Source organism: Magallana gigas, chromosome 10 (genome assembly GCF_963853765.1).
Source record: "Magallana gigas chromosome 10, xbMagGiga1.1, whole genome shotgun sequence".
NCBI classification, from domain to species: Eukaryota; Metazoa; Mollusca; class Bivalvia; order Ostreida; family Ostreidae; genus Magallana; species Magallana gigas.
In genome coordinates this window covers 6,218,135-6,232,308 of record NC_088862.1, presented here as the reverse complement: position 1 = coordinate 6,232,308, position 14,174 = coordinate 6,218,135, and the positions used below count along the sequence as shown (strand labels likewise).

Below are 14,174 nucleotides of genomic sequence, written 5' to 3'. Positions count from 1 at the left end.
ACTCTGTATCTTGCTTATAACTTGATATTTGACTTTCAAATTTTGACATAACATTATAAACTTCTATATTTATCAGTGTAAATATTGAAAATGGAAAAATAAAATTTGAACATTTTAAGTCAAATCGTGTCCAAGTCCCTTTAAGTGGAAATTGATTTTCTTTGCTTTTTCTTCATCGAATATGCAACGTTACAAGAAAGATAACTTATAGTGAAAAAAATACAATAACATTTAAAAGCAAGCTTGATCAAACGCAATATGGAAAACATTGCTTGAATATCTTATTTACATTAACTCATCTAATTTATGTATGTCATGACTATGTAATGCTTTGTAAGGATTTTAAAATAAATTCTAGAAATCGAATTATATTCATTTTGGTGAGAATTTGGTAATTTGACATTATTTTAAGAAATCAGAAAAGGTTGTTCTTTTTAAATCTAATATTAGGCACCAATTTGATATCATAATTGATTCGACAATCCTAGAAACATTTCCCCAGGAGAACACAACTTAAGTTCGTTTTTTTAGCAAACTATTTTTTTTAAGTACATTTTTTACTTAAGAGTTATTCCACTTTTGCTGTTGTATGTTGTATTCATCGATCAAATTCATTTAATACAATGCAATGGCCACTATACCTATGATGTATTTCCCTATGGGGATAACTTTGTTGATTCTGTCCATCCTCAGTTCTCTGTCTTTTTGTTTGTCTGCACCTACCGCCAATGGATAAACAAATTCGGCATTGTTAAAATGCGTTTATAGTTAGGAAAATGTACATTAATTGAGGAAAAAAGTGACCAAAAAAGTAATCTTTCGTTCTTCAGCTCACCTGAGCTGAAAGCTCAAGTGAGCTTTTCTGATCACCTTTTTGTCGGGCGTCCGTCTGTCCGCCCGTCTGTAACTTTTCACATTTTTTACTTCTTCCCCTGAACCACTGGGCCAATTTTAATCTAACTTGGCACAAAGCATCCCTAAATAAATAGTATTCAAGTAAATCTTTTAAAATCGTCTTCTCAAAAACCATTTAACCAGAAAAGCTGAAACTTGTGTAGAAGCATCTTTGATCAGATAGCATGGACTTATGTTTGTTAAAATCATGATCCCAAGGGGTAGGGTTGGGCTACAATGGGGGTTGATTTTTTTTTCAATCTTCTTCTCGAAAACAATTTGGTAAAAAAAAATTAATTTGTGTCGATTGGTTCTGATGAGGTATGTAGACTCAAGTTAGTCTAAATCATGATCCCCAGAGGTAGAGTAGACCACAAAATTATATAAAAATAAATATTTTTTTCACTTTTCTTCTTAAAAATCATTTAGCCAGAAAACTGAAAGTTGTGTGGAAGCACCCTCTGTTTCCGGGGGGGGGGGGGGGGGGGGCAGGGTGTCGGCACAGTGGGGGTTCATTTGTTACATATTAAGAATCAATGGAGATTTTTTTCTCTTACATTTCTTCTTAGACAAAGTTTTTTGCCAGACAAGCTGAAACTTGTGTGGGAGCATTCTCAGATAGTGTAGACTGAAGTTTGGTTGAATCATGATCCCTGGGGGTAGGGTGGTGCCACAATTTGGAAGTGGCGGTAATTTTTACATAATTAGGACTATAAGATAAAAATGAAGATCTTCCTTTCCAAAACTGAAATGAGGGGGGTTTTATATTTAATATAAGAATATGTGCAAACTATTTTAGGTCTTTTTAAACAAGATATGGTCTACTTGATTCTCAATACAAGATATTTTGTTCTGATTCCATGAAGTTGATTTAATCAATATTATGTCAGGTGAACGATGTAGCCTGTGGGCCTCTTGTTATACCCGTAAGCTTAAAGGGCTACTGTGAAAGATGGATATACATGTATTTGTTTTTCTCAAGATATTACAATGTTCAATATTTTATGACCTTAAATATCTCTTCTTTGTGTATTCGCTCTATGTATTTACATAGTGCAATACAAACAGGTACAGTGAGTTTAAATATTAATATTTAGAAAATGGACTTATTGATGCAGTTTATTCGTACTATTTACTTACACCTACCAACATGCATTCAAACCTACCAATATTAGAAAAGAAAGAAAGAAAGTTGGAGAGAAAGAAACAGAGAGAGAGAGAAAGAAAGAAAGACGAATACCGTTGCTCAGCTGTTAACACTGCATCTGAGGACATTTAAACGTTCGGGTATTTAAAAGATTAAACGGAATTACACTTTTTATGCTTAACATGATAAATATACACTTTAAGTAAAGCCAGTCTATACACAAGGCAGTAATTAAATAAACACGATAGGATAATAACAGGGCCTTGACAAACGGAATATTTCACAGAAGTTACAATTACATGTAAGGGTAAACTAGTACAGTACACATGGTGGTTCACCATTTCTATCGGAACAACACAGGGTAAACTTCAAACACACGAACCCGGAGAGCAATATTACAGTCTGGATTTGAGGAAACAATCTTATATTTTGTAACACAGTTAGATTCTTTAGACGGGTCCTGGAAAAAAAAATTAATCACAACGTGTCTGGAAAAGGATTTGAATTATTGACATGGATTTCTGGAGAATGAATGTAATAATTCACAATTGAGTATTTGGAAATTTCGAACTCTGCATGTGTCCGATCAATTGAGGCTTATTGTTTGGAATTTCGATTTCACCGAATTGAAAAAAGAGAGTATATGCAAGGTTAGCGTGGTTCCCGTAGAACGTTCTTAACCGAGATTAGTGAACATGAAGCAAACATTGCCTACGACTCGATGAATTGATTGTACTGTTAAGAAACTTCAGATATCGGGTTGAAGATTAGATAAGAACGCTCTGAAGGACAAAAAAAGAGAAAAAGTGGGAGAAAAAAAGAACTGAGTTCGTGTCGTGTTTTATACAAAAAGCTGTGGACACATAATGTTCACCAACGATGTATCTTCGGATGTGGAGAAAATCCTGCAGGTAAAAGTCGATATTCTCTCTCTCTCTCTCTCTCTCTCTCTCTCTCTCTCTCTCTCTCTCTCTCTCTCAGACACGAAATATTAAAACAAAAAACTACAACAAAAGTGATCAACGAAATGCCATTTTTTTTTAAATTTCAACAGTCCTTTAAAAATATGTCATCATGATATACCCCATACGCACATTTAATCCCATCAATTATCTGTTCAAAACATATTCGTTGAACTGTGACTTTAAAAAATCAAAAGAAAATGCAGTCAAGAGTAACATTGTATATGTTTCTCCTTCATAAATTGGTAAAGACTTTTATAACGGTGCCTTATTTTCTACTGAAATGTTTAAATTGACACGGCAAGTCAGGTCCCGCAATCATTATTAAAGCTCTTTCACGAATCGATTGCTTCTCTATACCTTCGTTTGCCATTCTTTACAAAATTGATTTTACTATTGTATTCTATCGATCCCGCTGAATGACTTTTGTAGATTTTTCACCATGTGAGAGAACAATGAAAAAATCATTTGTTCTGGTTATTCTGCAGTATTTGTATGTGTTTGTGTTTTGACCTCCCAAAGCAAACCAAAATGGAACTATACCTTCATAATATTATGTTATAGATACAGTTACAATGTACAATGTACATATGTAACTACTCTAAATCGAACGATTCCATGTTAATCTATAATAAATTATTCCTGTTTCAATCCTTTTCATTAACAATTATTACACGTATCGTTAATTTTCCCGTCATAAAATCACTTCAAATAATGCAGACAAGGAATGTAAGTATAATCTTTGAAAATTTTGCACATCATACACGCAAAATCAATAACGCGACCTCTGGATTCCAGTTCAATTCAATTCACTTAATTGCGTAAGACATACATCTTATTGCATTATTTAAATGTTTTAAACAGAATATTTACAGCGTAGCGCAAGGACTTTGGTACATGTAACAATCGGCATACTGGCAATAGTGCATGGAACAATAGATATGAAGTACAATTGTATAATATCAATATTTATGGAGAATGTACAACACATTAATTTAAAACAGCGGTTGTTTGAATAGAATGTCAATCATTACGTAATGTGAGGGCATGTTGGCAAAAATCTTTCCTAAGTTTCAGAATATTTTTTACATTGTTTTACACATAAAAAAGCTGTATAAGTTTAGACATAGATGGTTTTTCCCAATAGTATTTTTTTAATTTCTTAACTGCTAACAACGTAGTACTACATACATATTAAGACAAAGTGATACTCATCCTCACATTCGGATCTGCAAAACACACATATTCTGTTATTACGCAAACTATTTCTAGGGCGTCCACTTTCTATGGCTAAATTATTTTATTATACATTCTAAGTTCACTAAGTTTTTGTTGTTGTTTTTTTTTATTTTGTAAATATAAGGAATGGATTTCACCAAATAATATTGTAGTGAAAAATGGCCAATATTCTTTGAAAATGTTCATATGATAAACTATTAATATCTGCGATAATCATAGATGTTGAAAAAATTTCAATAATTCTTGCTTTTTAAGTAAAAAACTGGCTTTTGTATAACTAGTTTGTCTTAATACCAGATGAAGCCTAATCCAATTTTAAAATTCAAAAACATACATTTGATTAATATAGCAAATGAATCTATTTTATAGCGTACATGTATATCGATATTAAGCATGCGGGGTATTTAAGGTCTTGAAAAGTTACAAATTCCTGCTAAATCGAACTATGATTTATCTTTTTTTCTTAAATAGGAAATATGTGCGTAAAAATATCTTTTCAATTCCAATTTGTTGCGTTCCAACACAACGGATATTGCAAAAAACTAATCTACACCGCATCTTTGTTGAATAATATTTCGTACCTAAAAACATATTTAATTTCACTTTAATAGTTTCTAATCATTTCCTTTTTCCGATATTTTCTTGTTTTCTTTCTTTTGTAACTTATAGCACTGTTAATACCAGAATTAATAACATTACGTCTGAGCTTTTCCTTTCATGCATTTCTCAAAATAAAACCATTTGAGTGTGATTTATAGCTTACCAATGAAACATTCGCATTTTAGATCGATTTATAGGTATCAAACGACAGACATATAAAGATATAAATTTTGATTCGAGAAATGGGCTTTGGCATAAGACAGAACTTGAAAAGAACTGCTTAAGATTGAGAAGCATTGTAGGCAACCGTTATAATGCTAGACGCAATGTAATTAAATAGGTCTATTAATGTCTACGAAATTCGAAGGGGTCCCTTTTTCCTTATAGACCCAAAGAATCTTAATGGCAGCGATTAAACATTATTAATCATCGTAAAATGAAAACTGATATCAATCTCTGTGTATATTACGATTATTGGTCGAATATTTAAATAAGACATCACACCGTTGCAGGTATTTAACTCATTATCACTTGTTTGTCATCACGTGCGGGTTTTTTTAAAAATTTAAATGAGGTTGCCCTTGGGAAATGACCCAGAGAGATATTAATATATATAAAGGATATCTCGTTTAGTCAGTATATATAGGTTGACCAGCGTACTTTAGAGTATCATGATCCTCAATTTAATTGTTGATCATCTTTTAATGAAGAAGTGTTAATTCTCCTCAGGTCAATCAAACCTTTGTTCTTTTCATGGAACTATAACACCAATAAGCGTATGGACAAGAACTTCTTAATCCGTTTTTAATCCGTTTTTTTAAGATTAAGGAAAGTCATCAGGTAAGAGGATCTCCATTTTGGAATTAATTTAAAAATCATCAAAATTTAAATATATATAATTCTTCTTTATCAAAATTACGTTCGTATGATCACATTTTTAATACACTTAATCTTTGGATTTTTTTTTTAAATATTGTAGATTATCTCTACATACATTTTCATGATTTGACTCTGTTTCGTGTATAGGTGTAATGACGTTGACTGCCACAAAGCACCCCCCCCCCCTCTTTTTTTCCATTCAGAATTTTTTTTTCATCTATATTTCTACATAAATAATTCCTTTATGTTCTAAAGTGTGCGGTGAAGTTTTTCAAGTCCGTTGTGATTTTACAGCACCACAAAAAAAAAAAAATTAAATCGGTTTGTTTTATGTTTCCTACTTTTTTATCGTCAGGGAAATACATGTATAAATAAATTGGTCCTCTACGCTTGATTCAAAGGGTTATTTGGATATCTTTATTTAATTTAATATTTTTAAAACAGGTTAAAAACGTATCAGTTACTGTTTTTATGTGACACTTAATCCAATCGTGATAAATTCTTACCTTAAAATCAACCCCGATAGTTTTATGACACCAAGCTATAAGTATCATCAAAATACTCTCAAACCATTAGCCTCCAAGCATGTTTTCAAAATTTCCAGCTTTGTTAACAAAGAGCAGAATTTCAGCTTGCCCACAATGTTTTGTCAATTCTTATGCACTTCTGCAAGAAATGATGTATTTGCTTTTGGGTAGGATATTCATGTAGATTTTCTAAAATTAAGAATAAAATTAGTATGGAGATGTGTAATGTGTTCTAGATCTAGAAAAACGAGGGGGTGGGGCAAAATAAATCATTAAGCCATTTTATGCAAACCTTTTAAATTCGTAAACAACTCTATCCACCCATTTCGGTTGTATATGTGAATTTGATTTTTAAATGCCTATGGGGGTATCAATTACACCTTTAAATACGTCATTATCGTTTAATTCATTGACTTTTATAATACGTTCTAATACCCATATCATCTTTTTTATTCTACTTTGACTCCCCTTTAAAATATATTTTTATTCTACGATCGAGGCTATAAAAATGTATCTAACCTCTGCATACTCTTGCAAAGGACGTCGCTTTCACATAAAATTTAATAGGCTGATCTATCTATCTGAATGCAAAAGGGGGGCATAAAATCGGGCCCAAAGTTTGTACCTATCAGTACATAAAAATATGTTGAAATGTTTTCAATCCACGAACATTTTCACACACTGCAGTCACGTATAACTTAATCAGATGACACTTGGACGATAAAACGATGCCCATTGTTCAAAGATCAACTGTCGAGTAAATCATTTTTTCTCTGCAACAATACGCATTCTTTCAAACGCTTTGAAAACCGCTGATCGGGACAAAACGCATGGAAGACGTTTGGTCGCGGGCCTTTGATATCTTAACATTTTAAATACCGTATGCAGGCAATAGGTGGGCGCATGAGTTTGCACAAAAAACCAAACCCGCTAAAGTCATCTAAACGTTTGTTATCTGCGGGAAGTGATCGTAAGATTTCCACAAAAAATTAGTAAATATTTTTCTCGTAGTACATGTAAGGACGTTTTGATTTACTCGGCCCTGAAAAGACAGTTGATTCATGTTAATTAATTATTACAGAAGTACTTCGAGTGCCAATTTGTTGTTGACAATTAAGGAACATTAGATTTGTAAACAAGCTATCCGAACAATGCTTTGTTTACTTTTAAAGAAATACCATGTGTTTTCAAATTTCGGATTAATGTGATGACACTAATGGAGATCTTGTCATAAACAAATAAGGGATCTAAACCCTAACCGTTTCTTTATAGTTGGTCTAGTGGGGAAAATTGTATAATTAGTGATATACATACATGTATATTCAACATAACGGGGAAGAAATACTTGACCATTATGGAGACATGTGAATGAAGACGAATTGAATGATTTGATAAACAAATCTAAAACAATGAGTGAATATCTTGATCCAGAGGATGAGGTAATCAGATTGATTTTTGTCGATTGTATTTTACCGATTTGTGATCAAAAAAGATGTTATTTGTTTGTTGCCACCATTTCCTCCGAAGAATTTTTTATAATGCACGGTGTAATGAATTTAAAATCTACGTGAATTTTTATAGCGGTTGTATCTAGTCAGATATTCTTGACTAGTTCTTAGGGTATGTATGCAGAGACATGAATATAAAGGATTAAGAATACACGTGGACGATAATAAGGTTATTTGAAAGATTTCTGTTCAACTACTGGCTCTTTTAGGTTCGGTGTTGCGTGTACATGTATGTGTGGTTTACGGTTTACGAAGAGTTTTTATTTCGAGAAGGCTGGGAGCTTACATGCGCGGATCAAGAATTTTTTTCCAGGGGGCGGGGTTGAGGGATAACTGTATTTTTCGAGGGAGGGGAGTCCGAGTGTGGACTCGGGACCCGGACCCCCCTCTCAAACCCAAACTAGATCCGCGCATGGTCTTTATCTTTTTTCAGTATCCAATCTTTATATGAAAAGAATTGAGATCAATGGTTTTAATGTTTGTGAATTATTGCATACTATTTAATTATTTGCAATTCGTGACTTTTGAAAACGTTCTGATTTTGGAGGTAGGGTTTTGGGCAAGGAAAACATAATCTGCGATATGCAGAAATTTTAATACATTATGCGTTACACACGCATAATTTACAATGAGAATTATATAGAAAGAGATGCTGGTCTCTGTTTCGCATTATTCTTTGTTTTGAAACAGTACAATATCTAATTTCAAGGTTATAAGCATAAGAAGCTTACAATTTGCTTTGAGAGCGTAAACAGATATTTGATAAGGTTTTATTTCAAGAATTATGACAAGCTCTTATGTCTCTATTTTTTTTTTCACAAATCCCACACAAATTAAATTTACTTCGTTACAAAACAAAATAAATCTCATATAGAAAACGTGATCATATGAATTTAATGGGCCTGAGTGTAATCTTCAGACATTATTAATCTATTAATATCCTAGATTATAGACTCAAGCGTGCGACATCAGTTTAATGTTTAATTTTGGTGTAAAGATGTTGAAACACCATGGATTTTTAATTTGAAGTACCCATCGTTGGCCATTTATCATGTAAATTCTTTTATCCTTTATGTTTTAGAATCACAGTTATATCGTTGGTCCAGAGATTCGCAATTTTCTTATTTTTGCTTTTTTTGCAAGCAAATTCACACCGCAAAAAATTCAATACGAAGAAAGTATAACGGAATTTTTCATTATTAAAAACTTTTTAAATCGGAAAAAATGACGTAAATGTCAAAAAGTGATACAGTTTTTCCAAATTTCTCAAATTTAGGGACACGCGAATAAAACTTATATATACGGTAGTTTGTGCTTGTACAATTCAATGACACTAAGCACAATAAATGATAAAACAAACAACTTTTGTGTACTTAACAAACTAGTCGTAAACAAACACACACATATTGGCTGTATACCGCTGTATACCGCGATTCATGAATTTTCAGGATATGAAAGCAGCTAGAGGTCTTACAATGTTTAATCGCCATATCCAATGACCTTTGTGCACTGATCATAATTAGAATCAAGAACGGAAGCTATATATACTGTCTGACACTTGTGACGTCACATAATAAAACAAATAACATCATTGTAAGAACAAGAACGTTATCAACATATCAACAAAATATACTTATCTATACTTATACAGAAAGAACTTAAAGGCTTCAACATTGAATTATTGAAAGAACAAAACCCTAGTATTACAGAGCGTGAAGTGCAAGAAACAATTTTATAAGATTATTAAATCATGTAATTGCAAAATATTAGTTGATAAAGAGAACATTAATTCGGATCATATGCATAGAATTTGTAGTTTTCAATAATTTTTTGGATAAAAAAAAGAGAGAAATATGAAATGAGTTTGGGCATTATTACGGGCGCTTCTACCAAAGGTACACCTTATGAGATTCAGTTTGAACACAAAGAAATTAACGTCAACAATAGGACTGTGTTTGATTAGTTAGTGGGGATTTCTCTATTGCTGTCAAAGAGTTTTAAAAGTGTATGTAAACATCTTAAACGTCACAAGACTTCATCTTGAAGACAAACTTGACGCTTTATACATGTAAAAACAATTTATTGACTGTTGAAACGTGCAAATATTTGAGTTAAATCAGAGAGAGAGAGAGAGAGAGAGAGAGAGAGAGAGAGAGAGAGAGAGAGAGAGAGAGAGAGAGAGAGGAGTTGTGTCAGTGGTTTGAAAACAATATTCGATTATGTATAGATATAGAGACAAAAAATTGAATGCTTGTTACCGCGGTATCATGATTATATCTTGTCTACTGCCCTGGCTGAACGATTTATCCAATTTCCTCTGAAAAATGAAATAAAATCAGAAAAGTGTAGTTCATATATTATTATTAACAATTTTTTTGTAAAAAAGAAAGTCATAATTTTCGGGCGTTGTCACAGTTCAGCTTTAAATACTGCAAATAAGCATTGGAAAATAAATTCATTGCAATATTAATTGCAAAGTAAGAATTAATCACCAGTTACTATTAATAATCACTGTTCTTTCATACACATGACTTGTACTTATATATTTCCTTAAGGCTCGTTGAGTAAGAACTGTATACTTACTGAACATTCTCTCTCGTTTTCAGACCCACATTCTTGGAATGGAGGGTGCAGGGACCAATTCTCCGGAGTCCGTTCTCGGCCAAATTACAGCTTTTGAGAAACTCCTACGCCATGCGATCTCCCGCTTTTCAAAGGAACGCTTATATAGTATGTTACAAGTAGCAGCTGATGAACAGAGGGCTGCCAACCCAAGCCTGCCTCGAGGCGCCAAGACGGCAGCGGAGGCAAAGAAGCCATCGACAGCGCCGACACTGAAACTCAAGTCAATGGATCAGCTTCGCCAGTCTTTAAAACCGTTGATGAAAAGAGAGGAAAAGAACGTTAAACTAAGCGACAAAGAAAGGCAGGCGTTAAAACACCTGGAGACTTTTGAGAATGACTACAAATATCTTGGCAACTTGAAACGCCACTTCGACGATAACATTCACTCCGTATTGCTCAAGGATTACTTTGATCCTGCCGACCGACCTAGACGTTCAGCCTTAAAGGACCGCGCAACAGACAGCAATGATAAAAAAGTAACCCCGCCATCCAAAAATATCAAAGGAAAAAATTCAAAACGAGGTTCTCGGCCAACCGAAGAGGAGACCAAAACAGCCGAGATGCAGAAATTGTTTGCAATTGTTACGCAGTTGGAAGAACTTGAAAGAAAGTGGGCCGGGTTGCTGAAAGATCGTGAGTTAAACCCGGACGATTTTGATCCAGATAGCAGCCATGAACTTATGACCTTCAGTAATTATTCAGCGTTTGAACCTTTGTTGCGACTGGTTCCAGATGCATTTGTTAAGTGTTACAATGCCATAGATATGGCGAAAGAGTGGCTAAATTTAGCTAAATCAATATACGGGGATAGACTTCCACTGAAAAGCAGAGTCAAAGAACAATTGCCAAAATCTCGCGAAAATACATTATCAAAATCTCGTGAGCCCAGCATGGTCTCCCAATCTCGCGAGAGCACCGTTTCTCCAAAAGAACCACCACCTAAAACCCCAGAAGCGCCCAAAAAGCAACCATCTCCTGATCCTGAAGAAAGGATGAAGGTAGCAAACGAGTACGCACAGCAAGCGAAAGAAATCAAACAAAATATACGAGATATAGGTGAAGTCATTCATGAAAACGAAATCAAGTTGGAGACTTTGAATGAAGAAATGCAGTCTTTAGAATCACGGGAAGGTCGTATCGACGAACTCACCAATAATTTCGAGCAAGTAGATTCCAAACTTCTTCACGCTCAAAAAGAATACAACACGTTTCTTTACGAACGTCAACGGACGATGGAGAACTTGAACAATGTCAGAAGAGGGTCCGAGGAACATGGCGAGTTGGTGCATAGAGCGAATGAGTTCAACGCCGAGTTAACAAAACGCCAGTCCGCCTTGAAAATTCTTGAATACAAAAAGAACGTTGTCCAGGAAGACTATCTGCTTGAGTTGGAGCTACGGCCAAATTTCATTCACTTTCTTGGAGATATGAAGCAACAGATAGACGATATCAAAACAGTAATTAAAGGTAAACAGACAGAAAAACAGGAACTCGAGAAGCAACTGGCCTTACTGAAAACAAACACTGAAAAAATCAAACAACAAATGCAAAGGTATATCGAAAGTTCAGAAGATTCGGAAAACCTCACTCGGCAACTCTCAAGACTTACCAAAGAGATAGAAGACGACTTGAATAGTATCGAAGGAATGGAATCGGAGAGGAGTTTTGTGTCCGAATCCGACGATGTGGATTTGTCTGAGTACATCACGGGTTTCAAGCCAAACACACCATCAGTGAAGGGAAACAACTCCTCAAACACAAAACGTGATCAAGTGACATATCATATACAATCCAGAACGAAGCAGTCAGTAAAAACATAACAAGTCTCAAATTAGAGATGCTCACCATCAAAGTTGGTCAAAGATTTAATGACTATTTTAAAAAAGAAAATTTAATTATATACCGGTAGTAATTGAACAAATGTAGTGCAGTAAAATGGGTGAGATGAAAAAAAATACCATTTAGCTACATGATTTTCTTTTCCATCCCATTTACGTGTTTTACTTATTTTTAATAAAATAAATTAGAAACTTGCATGTTTGAAACATATTCCATCAATATTTCCAATTTCCTCCTTTCGTAAGGGAGAATTAACCGTATTACCCTTAATTTTATGCATTAATGTAATTATAAGGTTTCTCGATGCAGATGTTTTATATGTTTTTGAGAAAATATTGTGTCTGTCGAACGTCATAGATCGTTACTTTAAAATAGTGTTGCAGGTCTAACGTTTACCCCTGTTTTGCCTATTTAAGGAGGTTTGATACATGTAGTCAACATAGTATGAATAAGATGTACTTAATGTTTATATATTAAATACTATTTTAGGCAATTTGCCATAGAGAGTAGAGAAGAATTCCAAATATTTAATCTTTAAAATTTGAATATTTTCCTATATTTTTTATAAAGTACTCTTCTTCTCAAAGAGAAGGAGATTAGTATAGTTTAAAATGCTCACAACCCTCCAGGCCTCCTTAATATCACCAAAGCCTGAACGAAGAACGGCAATAAAATCGGATACATGTACCATAAAATTCTGTATTCAGTTTAATGGTAGACGATATTCAGACAAAAAAAACACTCTTACGACAGAGATGGAACTAGATCATGGCCATATATGCGTTAAAACTTTATCTTTGAGCACCCTAATCCAAGCAGAACCTTTTTAACAAGAGCTTGGACTTTGGGTAGTTGTGTCAAACAGCAATGTAAGTAGGCCTGTCTATTTCATCTCTGGCTATTTAGCCATGAATATTAAGATCAACACAATTTGTCTGTGGCTTTTTAGTTAAGACTACGCAATCGGTGTATATTTCGCTTGAAATCAGCGTCATTTTAACTTGTTTTGACGTAAAAAACAGATAGCTACATCCTACGGAAAGTCCAAGGCCTTGATAAAATGGTTCCTAGTAAGATTACATCCTTTAAGCTACATTAAGAAACTTGTACCACAGAGGTTGTTATTAAGTCAAACTATGAAATGGCAAACATTTATGATTTTATTATATAAGGTTAGGCATTAAGATTTAACCACCAAGTAGGGATATTAGCCGGTGAAAACAGTCTTGGACTCAGTATTACATGATCTTTTTTTTTTTTGACAGATTTATAGAAAGTGGGATTCGAACAATATTGTGTGATTTTATTTTCTTAATGTCTCTTTCGAATCGATTAGATATAATAAGACGGTCGATGAAGTCAAAGTGGTGAGAAAACTAACCTAATTTAGTGATTCGTGAACAAGAGTTGAAGGCAAACCTACACAAACCAAAAGACAAATCTCTGAATAAAAAAAGAACAATTGTAATCTGAAAATATATCTATGTTGATCATTAAAACTTAATTAGAAAATGCATTCATACAAATAGGTCTCAAATGATCTCATCTGCCATTTTAATTATCTAGCAACTTTTCATATTTATTAAAAGATAAATATATATAATATATACCTGATTGTCATATATACCCGACCGTCATATATACCCGACTGTATACATGTAATAACAATAACAACATTTCGTTGTTCAAATCCTATTTTTCAGTATAGCTGTTAAAAAAAATTAGGGCACGTATTTTTAATGATATCCAAGATTGTTTTTAGGTAGGATATAAGCTTTTTCATTGCTGTAAATATAATGGATAGGTAAGAAACAAGCGGATGTTTCAATATGTCTGATATGTACGTACCCTGGTATACTAATTTATCATCAAAAAATTTTTTTTTTCTTATCGTTTGATCAAATATTCAAGACTGAACATAGTTAAAAATTGTCCTTATGTAAACTTGTATTAT

The 14,174-nt window shown here is 33.5% G+C and overlaps 1 protein-coding gene across 3 annotated transcripts; it reads left to right on the top strand.

Moving 5' to 3' along the window:
• The first annotated feature begins 2,309 nt into the window (after positions 1-2,309).
• LOC105348265 (probable DNA double-strand break repair Rad50 ATPase) lies at positions 2,310-12,414 on the top strand. 3 transcript variants are annotated; one of them, XM_011457606.4, is made up of 2 exons: positions 2,310-2,952; positions 10,363-12,414. In XM_011457606.4, exons 1-2 carry the CDS (start codon positions 2,908-2,910, stop codon positions 12,199-12,201), a joined length of 1,884 nt encoding a protein of 627 aa, XP_011455908.3. In that variant the 5' UTR covers positions 2,310-2,907; the 3' UTR covers positions 12,202-12,414. The 3 variants fall into 3 exon arrangements, with proteins under 3 accessions (XP_011455908.3, XP_011455910.3, XP_011455909.3); XM_011457608.4 differs by lacking the exon at positions 2,310-2,952 and adding an exon at positions 5,481-5,682; XM_011457607.4 differs by lacking the exon at positions 2,310-2,952 and adding an exon at positions 7,268-7,687.
• The last annotated feature ends 1,760 nt before the right edge of the window (positions 12,415-14,174 follow it).